Below are 18965 nucleotides of genomic sequence, written 5' to 3'. Positions count from 1 at the left end.
GCCCAGCTGTTGGACAGGACAAGTTTAAAAAATAAAAAAATAAAAAGGTTGAATAGTACTGGCTTCTAGCTCTACGCAGAGCTTTTTTATAATTTAATAGGCTATGTTTCCAGATATCCAGAGACTGCTCTGAACCGGAGCGGCGCCATTCTCTTTCCAACTTACGGGTTTCTTGTTTAAGAGAACGAGTTTCAGCGTTAAACCACGGTGCTACTCGGTTTTGTCTGACGAACTTAGGTTTCAGGGGGGCAACAACATGGAGTGTACTCCTGAGGGCTTGTAAGGCATCATTAACAAAGTGGTCATTTATACTAGGACTGATACTATGGGAGCTGGTCTCAGAGTATTTTCTCAGAATATCACTAAGTACTGGCTGAACTGTGTGTTTAAACTCAGACACAGAACGGTCAGTTAAGGTTCTTCTAAGCTGTTTCTTATTCACTGGGGCAGAAGGATGTTCCAGTGTAAACTGGAAGGTAATCATAAAGTGATCAGAAATGATGGGGTTAAGAGGAAGGACACTCAACTGGCTGATCTCTATCCCATGGGTTAGAACAAGGTCCAGGGTGTGCTTATGACAGTGAGTGGGTTCATTCACACTTTGGGTGAAACCAACATCATCTAATAAAGCTGCAAAAGCCTTTCCTAGACAGTCCCTGTGGTCATCAACATGAATATTAAAATCCCGTATTATTATAGTTTGATCAGAATCTCGTGTTTGTTTCTCCCACGAAAACAGACAACATCCAAACCTTTACAAAGATGGATCTGTGCATAGAACAGAAGAGCGTTTTAGCTGATCACCGCTAGCTCCATGGAGAAAGTGTGTGTTAGCCAGAGTTCAAAGACTCAGGACACGTGCAGGAAAGGCTCTAAAAGCTCCACCATGTTGTACGAAGGTAAAGGCAACGGCTAAAAGACTGTTATGTGCAACGCAAACAGCTCAAAGACTGACATTTTGTGTCACCACCAAGATGTGTGATGATGCGAATGCTAAAGTCAATGTTGCACTAGCAAAATTCATGACTCAATGCAGAGCAATGAGCCTGGTTCCAGCCAAAGCACGCATCCCAAACATAAGTTTAGTCAAAAAGAGGCTGAAATCATGTGCTGCAAACATCAAGGTTGGTGCTAAAAAACTGAAGAAGGGTGCCAAACAAGGGATGAGTGCAAAGAAGGCTTCAGAGACACAACCGGAGGATCCCGAATCTATACTGCAGGATGCTAACATAGAACCTGCAGCTGTAGAAGTGAAGTGTTGCCTTCCACACATGAAAGTAGGAACAGACACACTGAAATCATGTGCTGCAAACATCTAGGTTGGTGCTAAAAAACTGAAGAAAGGTGCCAAACAAAGGATGAGTGCAAAGAAGGCTGCAAAGACACAAGCAGGAGATGCTGCTAAAAGTTCACAGCCAGAAGAATCAGGCTTGTCCCTAAATTCTGCAGTTGAAGAGCAGAAGGCCTCTGTCTTCCCAAAACTTGACGACGGTGAAGATTTGAAAAAAGCTTTGAGCGATTCAGTTTCAAAGATGATCTCACTTTCAGTTTCAAAATCTGGGTCCAGCCTTCATGACGAGGACATGTATCCTGTAGCAGAGCTGGTTGAAACAATTGTGGAGTTTCTCCAAGATGACAAAGTTCAGATGGACAGTGGAGAGATTGCCACAAAGCTTCACTTGCTGGTTTACAAGGACCTGAAAAAGCTGTGGAGAAACTCTGAGTTCATAGCTGTTTTTCTTGAGATTAATTCTCATGCAGTCAAAAATGCAGTGGCTTTAACCTTTAAGAAGCATCTGACCAAACCACGGAAGCCTGGTGTGTTTAGGAGGCTCTTCAATGTCTTTTTCCATCGGAAATAGACTCAACGGGGTTTAGTAGGTAAGATGTTTAGTGAAAAGAGTTTAGTGTTTTTAGTTTAAAAAAAAACAAAAAATCTGGTAGGACCTTAGGAATAAATAGAAGAAAAAAGAAAAAAGAAAACAATGTTAGGACAAAAGTAGGAACAAAAGTGGGGGTTATGTTAAATAAAAAAATAGGAATAAAAGTACAAATGGAGTTATGTTAAATAAAATAAAAAATCTGTTAAAGATTTCTAGTTTATTCCCTCTTTCTTAAAAGAGGGAATAAACAGAGTTTTTAAAACAGAGTTTTTCAATTAGAAAAAACAAGGTAAAAAAAATGTGGAACCCCCCCCCCCCTCTGTGAATAACCGCATAGCTGCCAGATGCAGCATCACAGGCGGGGACCAGCCCCCCCACAGCAAGGCGGGGGGGCAGGTCCCCATCTAGAGCTGCAGCGGCTGAACAGCAGCCGACCCAGAGGGGGAGGGGTTCCAGCTGAGGAAGCACCGGAAATGAAAATGACAATAAAAATGAGACTGAAAAAGTAAACATAATGATAAAAGCAGTAAACAATAAAACACTGAAACAAGGAAAATCAAAATAAAGCATTAAAAATCTAGTGTAAATTCATAAATCAGATTAAATAAATAAATAAACGTAGTAAAAATTTGCTGAAAGCCAGGTTAAAAGGACTTTGATTAAATCTAAGCTTAAATCAAAGTAATCAGTGTGTTTTTAAAAAGGGGACATGTTCAGCTTGTTTAGACCTCTAGAGCAAAATGTAATACAGTATATGTGACAACAAGCTATGAGCATGCCCACAAACATTCCAGAGTTTGAACTCTTTCATGATGTTTCTCTAGAGGTTATAAGAACATATTTAAATGCAGTAAACATTTCAATAAAGTAATGCAACCACAAAGAGGGAGCCGGTTTAGCTCGTTCTGGTTTGCTGCGCCTTCCGTCCGTGAAACCACGGTTCAAATCCGGGCTGCTCCCTATTCCCCTCTCTGCTTCTGTGCCGGTCCCAAGCCCGGATAAATTGAGAGGGTTGTGTCAGGAAGGGCATCCGGCATAAAACATTGCCAAGTTAACCGTGTGACTCATTCTCAAAGGAGAGGTTGTTTCACTGTGGCGATCCCTGATGGGAAAAGCCAAAAGAGAAAGAAGAATGCAACCACAAGGAAGTACATAGTGCTTTCATGTGCTGGTCCCAAGTCCAGATAAATGCAGAAGGTCACCTCAGGAAAGGCAAAACACAAGCAGCTGCAGTTGTTTAGCAGACAGAATGCAGAACTGTTCAGAGCATCATGTTCACTAGTTTGCTATAAGTGTGAAGACTCTGTGGTCTGAACGTGGCGGCACGCAGCAGTGCAGCAGCTTCTGGTGCCCTCTGTGCTTATTAGCCATTCCTGTTTTTATGACTTCAACTTTATGACATTTTTCCTATGAAATGTAGGGGATGTAAGGGATCATCTGAAAATGTAACATTACTGACATTAGTAAAGGGCAGAATATTGTTTCCCGCCTTGTTGTCATTGTTGATGATTATTGTAAGAAATCATTCAAGTGATGAATCTTTTCTCATATAAGAGTATCATTAATCCTTAGTAACCCTTGTTCTATCCTAGGCACTTTACCATTGGGAGTTGGGTCATCTAGACCCACTAGACAGTGCTCTGAACCTTTTTTCTTCAATGATTTGTGATCTTCACTGGTGTCCATGGATTACATGAAATCTTTCCACCTTTATCCACCTTTGTCATGGTAGGGAGAACAAGTCAATGGAAGGGGGGGGGGTCGTCTAAGATAGCACAAGGGTTAATAAATACCGTAACTTAAGGCAAACTGAGCAAATGTGATATTTCAGGAGAATCTATCAAACTGGTAGCCCTTCGTTTGACTCAAGCTCTCAGTTTCAAAAAGGTTGGTGACCCCTGCCATAGCGGAACATACAGCATTTATTTCTTCCTTTTTTTGTCCCATCATAGGAAGTTCTAATGATTTTTGTGTTAATTCAAGCCTAAAGTATATCAATTTTATTCATTCTCTAAACCCGTTTTGTCCCTTTTGGGGTCTGCTGGAGGCTATCCCTGCCACTGGTGGGCTAAGGCAGGGGACATCCTGGACAGGTCGCCAGGGTCACAATCACACAACCAGGGACAAGTTTGAGTCACCAATAAACCTATGAAGCATGTTTATGGACTGGGAGGAAGCCGGAGAAACCCAGGAGAACATGCAAACTCCCCCATTAGTGTTCTGTTTCAGGGGGCATCTTCGTTTCAGGGGTTGATACAGGATTTTAAATCGGTCAGCAAAATATAAAGTTTGAATGAACGACCTGAGGAGGACTGCAAAGCGCAGGACTTCCATAATTTCTGCCTCTAGTTGCTTTGCCCCGCCCTCATAATTCCTAACCATAGTGATGAGATCTTTATTTTGTTTACTAGCTTTAATAATAATAATAATGATACTTTATTTATCCCTCAATGGGGAAATTCTTCTCTGCATTTTGACCCATTCCCTGGGGGGTGGGGTGGGCTGCAGGCTGGCTGTGCTTGGGGGTGACGGCTGGCTGGGGAGGGCGGGGATCGATCCACCAGCCCTTTGGTTGTTGGACGACCTCCTCTTCCGTCTGAGCTAAACTGCCACCCTTTGGTTTGAATTCAGAAAGGCCGCTTGACGGCAGTCTGAATGCAGACCAAACCCAAGGTTCAGAGCTCCATCCGGACCAAATCAAGCGGACCGGGTCAGGAACAAGCGGTTTTCCCAGTCTGAATGCACCCTTATCTTCCTGAGACAGCAGGGGTTTGAAAGTGAAGGGAAATGTAGTCCATGAAAGTAGAGTTTGGGAAACTTTTAATTAAAAAACACAAAAATCAGAGTGAAATCTTGAAGCCAAAGCTCTTCACGTGACGACCAGGCAGCGGCTCAGGAGCAGAGCGGCGTTCAGACGCTTCAATCCAGAGTCTGCTCTGGATCTGGAGAATGCATGGTGAGGAAGATCCGTTTGGAAAGCTCAGGTCCGACTCTCCGGGTTGTGGACGTGACCCCTTCACCTCTGCGGATCAAAAGGTCGGACAGCAGAGACGTCTTCTCCGTTTCAGTGTGGCATCGAGCGTATGCCTGAGGATGAGGAGGAGAACATTCAGGTCCTGAAAGAACCGAAGCCCACGCCAGGATTCAAACTGCACTCTTTGGAATTAGAGAATACACACTGGAAATGAAGCACAGGAGCTGATTAGATGAAAGCTTCTTCTTCAATCATATATACCTTTATTTACAAAACACTTTCATTCTTACAAACGTAAAAAGACAAAAAAGAATCCATTCCTTAGATTTACTTGTTCTTTGTGTGGTTCATTCGTGATCCATCTGTGAAAATTTCACGTTAAGACCTTCACTTTTCTCCCTCTGTCCACGAATATTCATCTATGACCAGTTCTCATCTGTGCATGATGCACTAAATGTGTGTTTGGCTGTGTGACACGTGATGTGTGACACGTGATGTGTGACACGTGATGTGTGACACGTGATGTGTGACACGTGATGTTGGAATTTTTAAAGACACCCCACAGCGTTTGCATTCATGCAGTTGTGTTCAAACCTGCAGCAGCAGCTGCGGCGATGGATACGCTGCCAGGATGGCCGCCGCCATGTCCGGACTGACTCTGTTGAACTGCTGGATCTGCCTCTTCCACACCTGCAGCAGGCCCCTCCCACCTCTGTCCACCCGATGGCCTCCCGCCCACTCGCTCTCCAGGTAGAAAGAGAAGCCGGTCTTCTCCCTCTCCCTCCTGAAAACAAGGACAATGGCGGGGAATGACTGACGCCGCAGCATCGGTGACCAGCACAGAGGGGAGACGGCTCACTTGAAGGGCGCCTCCGCCACGGCTTTCGTTGTCATGGCGATATAGTCGGCAAACTCTTTCCATGAAGGCAGAAAGTGGACTGAGATGCCAGCATGAAGCTGCAGGTGAACCACGGCCTGTTGGGACGGAATAAGCAGTGCGGTCAGCTTATTGCGCCCACAGATCAATCGATGCCGCCTCACTTCCTGTCTGCAACGCCAGACACGCTGCACAATCACAGGTTCTGTTTTACAAGCTTGAAAAAGGTGGAAAAATGTTTGCCAGCTTTCAGTTTTGAAAGAAAAAATGTTAGTTTGCTTTAAAAAAAGAAACTTTTCAGAAGTTCAGGAAAAATGATCAAATGTTTTAAAAGTTGTTTAAATGAACTATGAAAGACATTTCTGTATGATTATTACACAGCAGGTTAGCTGTTAGCATACTGTATATTATACTGTATAACACAGAAAGACTGAACATCAACAGTTACAAATACAAATGAAATCTTCTTCTGATTTCCATTAAAAATACAACAAAACCCCCCAAATATGTACTTTCTTAAATTGTACATCTGAAAAGTTTCCAATGTAGTAAATCTATAAATTGTCTGTTTCTTTCAGCACAGCTTAAGCTCCAGTGTTTCCTTTCTTACATCACCATAACTCTTCCACCGTTTGGACAATCAACATCATTCTGAGGCGGAGAAAAGCAGCTTTCTGCTGATGTGCATCACCTTCCCTCAGTAATGAGATGATGAGCTCACATTGCTGCAGAGCCGCTTTTCTGCGTGTCAGAATCACCTGATCTACGTTCATGAACGGTGGAGGATTTACGGTACGTAAAGGAACGTGTTATTTAGGCGTCGCCGGTGACGTCTCCGATGTTAAATGGTTAAATTAGGAAAAGGTTTTCGTTTGTGTCCAAAAAATAAACAATGGATTATTAAAATATGGGGGAGGAATGGAAACACTGCTCTGCGGTAAGTATTCTGAGTTTGAGTCTACCTCCTCCACCTGCACTCTGGAAACCTGGGGCAAAGCCTCAGCCCCACCCTTCTTCCTCTTCTCTTTAGCTCCTCCTCCTGCTGATGTTTCACTCCTCACGGCCGCTTTAAACTTCTTCTGGTTCACAGATTTCTGTGATCTAGAAATAAAAGTTATTGTTTAGCTATAGTTACTGATAATAATACTAAACTTTATTTATATTGCACCTTTCAAGATGAAAATCACAAAGTGCTTCACAGTAAAACACAGAATACAAAACGTTTCATCATTTCTACCCTTATAAAAGATTAATTATTTTATTTTCCATATTTGAAAGTAAGTCAATAATACTGCAGATTGTCTAAAACCTTTGATTAAATCAAAAGAAAACTCAAAGTCCAGAGGAGAATGGCTCAGAACAGACTAGCAGGGCTACAGGAAGCAGAGTGGGGCTCCTGCAAGTACAGTGGCTCCTACAGTGGCCCCTACAGTGGCCCCTACAGGGGCCAAGAGGAGCAGAAACCAATTCAATTCAATTCCATTTCATTTGTATGGCCCAAAATCCCAACAACAGTCGTCTCAATGGGCTTTGTGCAGATAAATGTAGTAAAACATCGAATCAAAAGGATCATGAACACACACTTCAATAGAAAGATTCTAAACTGAACTAACTAAACTAAACTGGCATCTCTGCCCGGAGACCCTCCTAAAAGAAAACACGTAGAAAGCTCAGGGGGGTCCACATGAAGGAGGGATCCTCCCCCAGGACACGGCTAAAGCAAACCGCCTGTTCTAAAACAAAGGTGAACAGCAGGAGCAACAGCACTGTCATGTGTACAGCTACCTATAAATCAAAGGAATCTCCTGAACTCACTCCTGATTTGGTTGTTTTATTTAAAAAGTTCTTAGCTGGTCGATTTGGTTTTTTGGAGAAAAGCTCCAGTTTTCAGTGTATTAAAGACCCATTCCAACGAAAAGCGTGCTACTGCTGTTTTTTAACGAGTTCTTGTGCCAATTTTCTCACGATGGAGGACTTGTGTCAAATAATTGAAGATTAAAACTGCGTTTCTGAGTTTTCCTTGATCCAAATCATGGTGGATGAGGAACCCACGTCTGGAAAAAGCTCATGTTTGTTACACAGCAACTGAAATAGGCGGGCCAACGTCTCCCTGCTCCGCTCCATTCTGATGCATCCACTTGCAGACAAGGAGGGTTACTTCTGTGCCAACCGTCACGCTGACAACTCAGAGGCGAACACCTGCTGTGCTGCAGAAAAAACTCTTGAAAAACATTCTAGAAAAGGTTTAACTGACACGTAGGTGATGTCTTGAAAGTTGAGTCAAAGCATCTGCATTTAAAATCTCACCACTCATCCGAGTGGCTTCATCCGTCTGAAGGGGAAAGAAGATTGGAGTCCTCGTGCCATGACTCACCTTCAAAATATGTAACTGACGTCTTTAACACTACCGTATTTTCACGACCATAAGGCGCACTTAAAAGTCTTACATTTTCTCCAAAATGTACAGAGACCCCTATGGTTTGGTGGCCTAATGCTAAGTTGGGTAAAGAGGACGTAGGAGAGGACAGCATGAGGACGGTGAGGAGGGAAGTGAGGACGTGGAAGAAGACACCCCCCTGAATGGTACTAAAGTGCAGGTATGTGCATTATGCAGAACAACATTGTTTTGGAAACCCTAAAAATGCAAAGAGACGCTTATGAAGCACAGTTTAAACTGCAAGCTATCGAATCAAGCAGCTGAAAGAGAATTCAAGATGAATGAATCCATGGTTCACAAGCGGAGGAAGCTGGAAAACGAACTCCAACAATCGAGAAGACGCAGCTGAGTTTCCACGGAAACGGAAGACGGACTGCAGCGATGGATTAACGATCAGAGAACAGCTGGGAGGAGCGTCTCTACAGTCACCATTCGACTAAAGGCAGTAACGCTTGCAGAGGAAAGGAAGATTGAACATTTTCTAGGAGGTTTTCTGAAAAGGGGGCCATGCTTCCATCTGGGCAAGGACTATGGTGGTGCAGCAACTTCCAGGAGATCACAACGGAAAGCTGTCCATCTTCCGCTGCTACTGCAGCAAAAAGATTGCCGACAAACATCCAGCCCAGCCACATCACCAGCTGGGACGAGGCGCCGCTCACTTTTGGCATCCTGGTGAGTCACACTGTGGAGAAGAAGGGGAGCAGCACGGCAGCGATGCGCATAACGGGGCTTTTACTGTTGTGCTTGGCTGCCGTGCTGATGGACAGAAACTGCCACGGATGGGGATTTTTCAGAGGAAGAAGATGAGGACTTTGATGGATGTTTGGATGCTGATTGATGACTGAAAATAAATAAAATAAATCACAGCCAACTCAGTTTTGCTCCCGCTGCCTTTTTTTAAAACACCCACTAGCATTGGCACGTTTTACCGGTACGTGCCAACGCGCCTTAAAACCTGGTCTGTGAAATACAGAAAAAACTGCCCCCTATGGCCCTGAAATACAAAAAATGGAAACCAAAGAACAGCTTTGGCTTCATTCCCACCTGAAATACTTCTCCAGCTCAATGACTGCCAGGCTGAGGGTCTTCCTGGGCTGACGCCTCTGCTGCTGCTGCACCCAGGCCGTCAGCGTGGGACCCGAGTCAGAGCGGCCCACCTTCTGTTCCTGGTTCCAACGGGAAAAGGATTTAAAGGAACCTGCACCGCACCGTTTCTTCTTCTCACTCCGGATCAGACGTGGGGGGTTCTATCAGAACATTGTTGGTCTCAACTGATGTGAAAATCCAACCGTGAAGGTTTAGTTAGTTCTGTTTGACCCTGATGACTATCAGCAGACCTTACCTGGTAAAACTGTCATGTAGCGGTTGGATTTTCATGTCTGGAATTTTGTCCATCATTTCATCTCTGCTCAATTGTCTGTAAATACTCAGAGCATCATCTGCTCCACAGCCCAGAACACACAACTCCAACCAGAACAGTGGAAAACTTGAATTTTAGCCGCTTGTAGGAAAACCTTTGTGCTTTAGTGGTGACCAGGCTCTCCATCTGCTGCAACACACCTGGATGAAGTTGTGGATCAGAGTGATGAAGTCCTCCACCGTCATCTGCATCACCACGGGGGTCTCAGGAACACAAGCTGCGTCCCCCAGCTGGGCTCCAGAGGAGCTGGAACTCTGTTTGGGTTTTTGGTTTTATTCTGAGGCCACGTCTCACTCCGCCATCCATCGCAGGTGGCTCGAGGCGGGTCTTCTTACCTGAGCAGGTGGAGCTCTCCTCATCCAGCTAATGCTGCGTGGGAGGGGCTGCTTTTCAATGGCGCAGCTGCAGCCCAGAGCCTGCAGCGAGGCCAGCAGAGCCCCGCCTCCTTCAAGCTGCAGGAGTGCTGTGAAGGTGAGCATGAGAGAAGCTCTGCAGCTAAATCCTGTCCTGCTGCCAGCATCAAACCTCTTTCAGATGCTCCTCACCTGGATCCACGGCTACCACCATGTGTTTGATGCACTCCTCTGGCCTCAGGGCTTTGGCAGCCTCCGCCACAGCTCTCTTCTCTGCCTTCTGTTTCTCCCGTTCCTGCTTGAGTGCCTCCTTGTCCTGCCTCCTCCTTAGGGCCTCCTCCAGAGACGTCTGGATCTCCTCGGTTGGCCGCTTGGTCAGATTTCTCCAGGCAGAAGAGGTTTTACAGCTCTGAGGCTCCTCCCGTCTCACACTAGGAGGAAGCCCAGCCGCTACAACGCCGTTCTGGCAGGAGCTGGATCGACTCAACGAGAATCCACCGTCAGGCATTTTCCCGCCGGACACAGAGGAGGGATCACTGCTGGGTTTGAGTCTCTGTGCCAGAGGTGCGTAATCATCATCTGAATCGCTGCTTATCATCATGACATCTGCCGTTCCGGGAGGAACACCGGCTTTAGTCTTTGCCGCTTGTTCGGATTCTGTGGGAGAGCCCTGAATGCAGCGCTGGGTCGGCTGCAGGAAGTCGAACAGCGGAAGCTCCTCATCCAGGTCAGTGCTGCTGCAGCTGCTCATGCCTCCAAGTCCCTGAAAGACCCGATCCCGTGACAGTGAGGCGTTTAGGGTCTAGGGTCTAGGGTTCAGGGTCCAGACTTAACACCCAAGAACCTAAAACAGGTTTCAAACCAACAAGAACCTTCAGCAGACAGAAGAAACCAGAGCAGGAGTTTCAGCAGATGTGTTTTTCTTCTAATCCCTTTCAAGTCTATAAAATGTAGATAGTCAGAAGGAGAAAATCCATTTATTTTTTACGATATAAAAACCTTGATTTAAGTTTTGAAGTTCCAACATTTACCAGAAAAATATAACAATGAAAAGGTTGATCGACTAGATAAATAATATTTTTATGTCCAAATATAAACATCTTAAATAATCTTAGACGAATAAATTAAAAGCTTAAATCAAAAGTTTTTAGGAATTAAAATAACAATTGGCTCTGTCCAATTTCCCTCCATAACCCTTAACTACTAAAAAAAAACTATGTAGTGCCCTGAATTTTAAAAGCAATTCAAACACTATACTCACTGCTTTTTTTAAGGTGAATATGACGTCATCGATTTCATAAAGTTAAAATCTAATTAATTTGAGCGTTTTACGACGATTATTTATGAGTCCACTGTCTTCTAAAGATAAAAATGTGCATAATTTATTTAAAAAATAGATTTAAATACATATTTTTTGGCAAAAATTGTTCCGACGCAATGCATTGTGGTATATATTAGTCGATCTAGTGAGCATCGATGCACACTGGCGTTTCGCAGAGACTTCTGGGAAATTTCCGGAGCACTGGATTCTGGAATTGTAGATTCAGACAACACTAGAAAATAGCGAATGCTCTATAGTGCACTATTTAGAGGTCAGGGTGGGAATTCGGACACTTTTAACTGTTTTAAATATCAGAGCGTTCGGTTTTTATTATTATCATAAGTGTCACAGAGACACACACAAGCTTTTTCCACTTTGTTATTTTCGAAACCAAACGCAGCCTTTATCCCCACAGCAGACCTGCCGTCACTGGTTGGTTAGCCCACCTCAGGTTAGCTGCTCGCGGCCTCAGGTGTTAGTTGCTCGCGGCCTCAGATCCGGGTCCTGGCGGCACTAATCAGTGATTTCTCATTCCCTGCGTGGACGAACGCCTTCTGCTTGCTGTCTAAAATTGTAACCAGTACCCACCACTGCCGGCTGAACTCGCGCCTTTTACGTTTGATTTACCGGGGTGGCGTTGCGTTCAATGCCCGTGGGACTAAAACCGCTCACCTCAAACCATGCAGGGAAATTACAGTTGTGGTCTTAACACACTTGTGTTTTAGTTGTTAAACAACAGTATAGAAGACAAGGAGCTTCTGACAAGTGGAAAAATGGTAGACTGACAGATGCTTACGCGTTAAGCAAAACAGGATTTCCTAGATTATGTGAAAAAATAGAAAAACAAACGCATCCATGTACTGTTTTAGTAATTATATATTCTAAATGGTTTTACAGAAGGGTATTTAATTTTGAATATGCTGAAGAACTCTTTAACAGAGACAATTTATTTAACATGTTCTGAACTGGTGTTCTGCATCATAAATGTGTCAGGGATGAAGACTAAAAACTGAGTTACAATGTCCCAGATAAGATTTGCTGCTTTAACAAAAGACACCGATTCTTGTACTAACAAAGAACCACAGATCTCAGCAGTATCTCATTCATAGTTTATAAAACACCAAAAAACATTCACGGTTGTCTCCAGGAGCCACACAAAATGCAAGAAATTAAATAATTTAGATAGTAACAATAGTCATAAATAGAATTTATTCTAAATACACCATATTTCAATTTGGAATACTCGAATACGACAGTATATTGAATAATTCGCGAACATCAGAAAGTCCTACATTCTGAGGAACCTGAATGCAACACAGACGAGCGGATGTGACGCACTGAGGTCGACTTAAAGGAGACGTCTGTGATGATGGCGGCGTTAGCGTCCTTGAGTTTCAAGTCAAGAGCAGGTATGGCTTGACTGGGTCCTTATTTTTAAGCATATAACACGCCAGAGAGATTTTAGAGATAACTATCAGATGACTATCACGTCTGTTTGTCTTATTTTGGGGCTTGAGTTATTGTAAAACGTAATAAAGACGCGACACATGATGCTAACCTGGAAAAGAGCCGCGCGACGTTTCTCTAAGTTAGCAGTTTGTGTTAACTCTAAATATGATCAATTTATGTTCAATTTCTGAGTTGCCATTTATATTTTCATTAGAGCCCCTTTGTGACACAGAAGCCAGCTTTCGATGGTTAAGGAGGATTTTTATTAAGGTGGAATTTGGCACATTGACGATCATAATCATGACCACACGATGGAGATAAACCTGTTACAGTAAATTGAAGAGTCTTTTAATTTTGTCCAGAGAATAATAATAAAAAAAGCAAATATAATTTTCGCTTTAGCTTGAAAGTAGGAGAATTTAAACCTGACAACAAATAACATATTCACAACAAGAGACTATGGGACTGTCTTCTATATTATCTTATGATGTTGTGTTAAATAACATATCTTTCTTTTTAAAATCTATTAAGTTCCTTCTTTTAAATTGCTTTATCAGTCTTAAAATGGTCTTGCATGGACTATTGGCCCAAGTTTAAAGCAACCTTCTTCATTCATCACAGAAACTCTTGTTTTTTTCTAGCATAGTTAGATATTGTGTCATCTGTGATGTCACTTTTATCCAGCGGGACCCTTGAAGCCTAAATAATACACCTCTTCCTGTTTTAATGGTTAAAAAATTCAACTCATTTATAAAATCTTGTTTTCAATTTGGTCTTTTTCAGTGTTAAACAGATAATAACATTATTTATTGTTTTCTTATTTTTCCCACTTATGTCTCTTATTGGAACGTTTGTAGATCAATAGATATTATGTTTGGATTATCAAAATGCATAAAATACTAACTTGCAGCATACTGGGGTATCCAGTAATAACTGTAAATGTAGCTGATCTGTGGCGATGCGTTCAAACTTAACGCAAACAGAACTTTAATGTAATCCTGGAACAGTTTATGGCCTAAACTTCACAAACAGATTCTGTGTCTTGTTAAAAATGCAAACTGTATTATTAATAGTTCATAAAAATAGTTTTAAATAATGGTATGTTCGGTTGACGGCAGAATCCAGAGTTAAAAACCCCATTAATGTGAATTTCTCCTCCAGACACAGCAGAACATCAGTTCTGGAGCAGGATCAGTTCTGACTTGGTCACCATAGTTTCCATTTTTGCTGCTCTGTTCTGCTGACGGATCTGTGGTTCTGGACCTGCTTTAGGTCTCCTGATTTCTGCTCAGTCGTCTCTGTTGGACTCGGTTCGGTTCGCCTCTAAGAAGGCAGGCGGGAGCTCCAAGAACGTCGGAGGAAAAAGCCCCGGCCGCAGATACGGCTTCAAGAAACAAGACGGTAACCAAAGCCGTCCGTCTCAGACTCGTCCTCTACTGTGTTTGTGGACAAACGTGGTTCCTTTTCTTCTTCTCTGAACTCAAAGTTAAGCTTCTGTCTCGTGGTTTCGCTCAAAGGCGGTTCATTGTGGCTTAAAGTGTTCCCACATAAAGGTTTTTCTTCTCTGTTAAAATAGGATTTCAACGAGTCTTAGCCCAAAAAAGCAACAACAAAGATGGAGAACAACATTGTCTCAAAAATGGATCTGATTTTTCATACATTCAAACATGCTTTTCTGTGTCTCGTTACACGGCCAGGGCTACTGTGACATCATCTTATAGGCTACCTTGTAGTTCCTTAACAGAATTCTGATAAAATATTGTGATGAGACACAGCAACTCCATGAGATGCAGGCTCATTAAAATAACTTTTAACGTGATCCACAGTGATTTTCCCTGTTTTCCCAACAATCTATGCATCATTAACACTTATCAGCGTAGCTTCCAGGACGTCTTCCTGCCCGTAAGCGGCCTGCAGCCTCTACCGGACCACAGCAGCAGGAAAAAGTGATACAGACCTTTAAAACCGCTCAGCAACAAATAAAGTTTGAATGATTGAATACAGACCCAGCACAAGTTTCAGAGCTCCATCCGGACCAAATGAAGCTGACCGGCTCTGGAACAAGCGGTTTTCCCAGGCTGAATGCACCCTTAGTTTGGAACTGCTGTGTCATGAAAGATGATAGTGAGCCTGTTTGTACAATAAACTACATGTAAGCGGTGTGTCTGATGGTGACGGCCTGATGACTCCTGAAGGAGCTCTGACGCTTCTTCCTGTTTCCTCAGGGAACTTTGTTCATGCCGGCAACATCCTGGCGACGCAGAGGCAGCTGAGGTTTCACCCAGGAGCGCACGTAAGTTTGTGTAACCAGTACAAACGTACACAAGCACAACATGGAACAAAGATGGCTGCATCAGAAGCTCTGGAGTTTAACTCTTCAACACCAAAGCTTTAAGTCCAGTGTTGACATTTTAGAGAATTGACATCATCAGTTTTCTAATGATATCGACTCCTCTAACCATTGTGTGTCTTGTCTTTTGTGAGGTAATAACAATAACGTTCAGAGGCATAAGTCAATATTTCTTCTGGATATCATTGCTTTTGTTGAATTTTGATTTAAAACTCTCTTAGATTTGTTTCCTATAGTGCACGTAAAGGAAAATAATCCTAAATATTATTAGTCTGGTCAGTCGGTCTGTTTGTAGCTGGAGGACGTTTCCATGGAAACCCTGCATCAGTTCTGGTTCTGTCTCCTCTGTTCTGAAGGTGGGCATGGGCACCAACAACACCCTCTTTGCTCTGGAGGACGGGCACGTCAGGTTCACCAAGGAGGTGTACATCCCACCGCCGCGCAGCCCCGAGGCTTCCGCCATCATTCCAAAACTGCCCAAAGGCGCCGTGCTCTACAAAACCTTCATCAACGTGATGCCCGTCCAACAGGAGGCCAAGTTCAGGCTGGTGGATCAGGTGTGACGGGGATCAGGACTCCGGGGCTGAAATGACAGACTTTCCGATGCGAGTGGAGCAGCGGTCCAGAGGAAGCTCTGCTGTGGAGGACGTCCAGACTTGTGCTGGAGTTCACCGTGAAGCTGAAGGTCCCGTCTGTCTTCACTGAGCTCCAGGGCCCCCCCAGGTGTGGACTGAGCTGCTGCTGAGCTTTATGGTGATGATTAAAGTTTTGTATAAAAGCTTCTTGGCATGTCGGATCTGACTTCACCCATCTGTCCCACGCAGTCACGCGTGTTCTAGTTTAGTTGATAAACCCTCACCATCGTCGGTTCCTCTGAGCTGAACTTTGTGTGTTTTGTGAGAGGTGTGTGTGTGTGGGGGGGGGGGACTGATTTAAATTATCATCTGCAATTAAGACAATGTTTATCCAAAACGACTTACAAATGAAGTACATGAGCAGAAATGAAGTCTGAGGAACAAAAATGTAGGAAAAGTCTAGAGAGAAATGTCTGTTGAATGGGAATATTTGACCTTTGATCTGTTCAGTTATGCAGATGACTTTCACACTTTTCTGCCCTAAAATCATTCCCAACTTTCAGCATATTGGACTCAGATACCTTAATCAAAAGAAAACCTTCTGGATAATCTTCATTTTTCGTGATATTTTTTCTTTAGTGTAAGTAATTCAAGTTATAAATGGACCAATCAGAAACCTCAACAGGTCTCACGTGCAGTAACCAGATCTGCCAGCAGAGGTCAGACATCTGCTTCATCAGCTCGTCCTCCGTGGAGTTGATTCGGACAGTTTGGCGCTGCTGGACCATGGGGGTGGGGGGGGGTGGCTGTGAGGCAGGTTGAAGGGGACTGCAGGGCGCCACCTGCTGTTTGTGGGTGAGTACATTCTGAACAGACGCCATGTTTTTGGCGTGTTAAGGCCCGTACACACCGGGACGAATATTCGCCAGGTGTTATTCGCCAGCGTTTTTCGCCACGTTTTTTGTGTTCACACCCAGGCGATTTTCGCTGACGGTGAGCCGAGCGAACATGCAATTTCATTCCCTGACATTAGATGGCGCTTAATGTAAACAGAAATACTCCTGTACACAAGGTGGCGCTGCGCAACTTTACGCTTCTTAAAGTCGCTTTTCACTCAGAAGAAGAGAGCAAGTATTTACACGCTTGTCAGAATAATACAAAGAAAACATGAATATTTCAAGCACCAGTAGCTCCAACTGGTACTTGGTAAGGGGATATTTAAGAATGTCCGTCATTATTTCTTTGTGGCAGTGTAGACGCTACTTGGCGTCTATCTTCTTCGCTGGTATGTGTGCTCAGCAAGGCAGTTTGATGTTTGAGCGCCCCCAAGTTGTGTTTTACTGTAACTTCAGAAGCTCCAGACACGTGAGCAAAAGCGCCATTCTCATTGGTCGAGTAGATTTCGACGCAACGCGTCGAAAAAAAAAAAACGAACCCGAGGCGTTTTTTTTTTGACGCTTTGACGCATGGCGTTTTTTCGCGTCGGTGTGCACACTCTCATTGGTGCCCTTTGTTTAGTCACGAGGCGTTAAACGTCGGCGAAAATCGCCGGCGAAATTCGTCCCGGTGTGAACAGGACTTTAGGCAGGGCTTCTTCAGGGTGTCACGGTGGTCAAAGGTTAAATAATGTCCACACGGTGTTAAGAAAACAGTGCAGTGATCTGCAGTGCTCCTAGAAACCGCCGTCCTGTCTGATCTAGTGACTGCAGCTTTATTCATGAGTACATCGTGTTGGGGCAAACATTTTTAACATTGTTGAATCAAAGTATTTATCTGGGGCACTTGGAGCAGCCAGCTGCTCCAAGCTGAAACTTTAGATGGTTGGATTTGGAATAATGCTTCCAGAATAGCAAACATAACCCAAATATCGTGGCCATGTGCTTTCAGAACCGACACTTTGGCAGCAAATATAATATCTGAACATCCCTCTCAAAGCATTTAATGCCTACAGCAGCTTGTTCAGCACAAAGCTTCTCTCTGTTCAAATGACTTTGGACTACACTTTGCATTCATTTACATTCACGTTTGTCAAAAGCCGTTTTCTATGCGTCTGCTGATTGCGTCCAAACCTTTCCTTAAACACAAATGCATGCTAAATAAAAGTAAATAAAGGCGTGACAAAGCCATACTCTGCAGATCTGTTAGCTTACAGTTGATTTAAAGAATAATCTTTTTCTGACGTGACTTCACATTCCTGCTGTATCTTTACTGAAACTGAACATCACAGCCATGTAATGCAAACACTCGGCTTAAGAAACTCAGTGCAGATCATTGAGCTTCTCTGGGTTTTCCTGCGTTTCTGTGACGATTCTTCTGCCATGTCTGTCAGGAAGAGCTGGCTGACCTACCAACTGTCTCTCATCCAATCAGTATCCAGAGTGAAAAGAACAAGGTAGATGTTAAATCCGTAATAAAAAAAAGGAAAAATGTAGGATAAAAAAATCACTATATCAGTAAATAAAAGAAAATTATGTGAACCTTTTCATATTATAATTGGAATATACATTTATATTTAAATTGTACATTTAAATATAGTATAATACTAAAATATGACGAAATAGTCATTTAAATATAATTTGTAACATGTATGTATAACATATTATGTAAATATACACTTACATACAGGACACACACAACACAATGAATCCATTAAATGTTAAGTTTTATCAGAAAGTTGGATTATTGCTTAAAACTGAGTGAAAAGAAACAAACATGCCACCCCTGTTGTGTTTTAATGAACAGGTTTTAATATATTTGTAGTTACTTTAATGATAAAATCTATTTAAAGGTATTAATATTTCTTCAATCCAAGAGCAGATTATTGATCAAGTAACTGAGATAAAGTGCGTTTGACGCACACACACACGCACACACACGCGCACACACACACACACACACACGTAAAGGCCGTGTCACACTATGTACATGTTGTGCATTTTCCACGTATGACATGTCGGCCTCTCCTGGTACATGCGTGATATCCACCAAGCTTTTATACTAAATGATTTCCTTTTTTTCAAGTCTCTTGCTCCAAAGCTAAGAGCTCTGAAAAAGCAGACATCACTGTCAGACCACCAAAAGCTTCCATTAGCCAGAAGGAATTTGGATGAGACTGCAGAGTTGTGGGACAGATCTGGACTAACTGAACAGGACTGCTTGGATTTGGATCATGATCAGGAGCCGTCACCTTTACGTGTTCTTGGAAACACAAATGACCAGAAATACCAAAGCGTCCTTTAAAGCCGTAACAACTCCCCCGTGTCTCAGTCCTGAGGGATGACAGGACTGGTGTGTAATTCCAAACACATTTCAAAACCAAAGAGAAG

At 43.2% G+C, this 18965-nt stretch overlaps 2 protein-coding genes across 3 annotated transcripts; one reads left to right on the top strand and one right to left on the bottom strand.

Moving 5' to 3' along the window:
• Positions 1–4686: 4686 nt before the first annotated feature.
• On the bottom strand, positions 4687–11947 carry eme1 (essential meiotic structure-specific endonuclease 1). Of its 2 annotated transcripts, none has more exons than XM_011488557.3 (9): positions 11712–11947; positions 10137–10707; positions 9927–10054; positions 9732–9845; positions 9216–9337; positions 6697–6835; positions 5717–5832; positions 5452–5641; positions 4687–4970 (listed from the first exon to the last, which is right to left on the bottom strand). In XM_011488557.3, exons 2-9 carry the CDS (start codon positions 10693–10695, stop codon positions 4803–4805), a joined length of 1536 nt encoding a protein of 511 aa, XP_011486859.1. In that variant the 5' UTR covers positions 10696–10707; positions 11712–11947; the 3' UTR covers positions 4687–4802. The 2 variants fall into 2 exon arrangements, with proteins under 2 accessions (XP_011486859.1, XP_004080839.1); XM_004080791.4 differs by having other exon boundaries at positions 10137–10788; positions 11712–11946.
• Positions 11948–12570: 623 nt separating this feature from the next.
• On the top strand, positions 12571–15858 carry mrpl27 (mitochondrial ribosomal protein L27). Its single transcript, XM_004080741.4, has 4 exons — positions 12571–12674; positions 13987–14115; positions 14940–15007; positions 15421–15858. The coding sequence occupies exons 1-4, from the start codon at positions 12632–12634 to the stop codon at positions 15625–15627; spliced, it is 447 nt and encodes a 148-aa protein (XP_004080789.1). The 5' UTR covers positions 12571–12631; the 3' UTR covers positions 15628–15858.
• The last annotated feature ends 3107 nt before the right edge of the window (positions 15859–18965 follow it).

The sequence above is a fragment of the Oryzias latipes genome, chromosome 19 (genome assembly GCF_002234675.1).
Source record: "Oryzias latipes chromosome 19, ASM223467v1".
NCBI lineage: Eukaryota > Metazoa > Chordata > Actinopteri > Beloniformes > Adrianichthyidae > Oryzias > Oryzias latipes.
The sequence above is the reverse complement of the archived record's forward strand: the minus strand, read 5'-3'. Positions and strand labels throughout refer to the sequence as shown.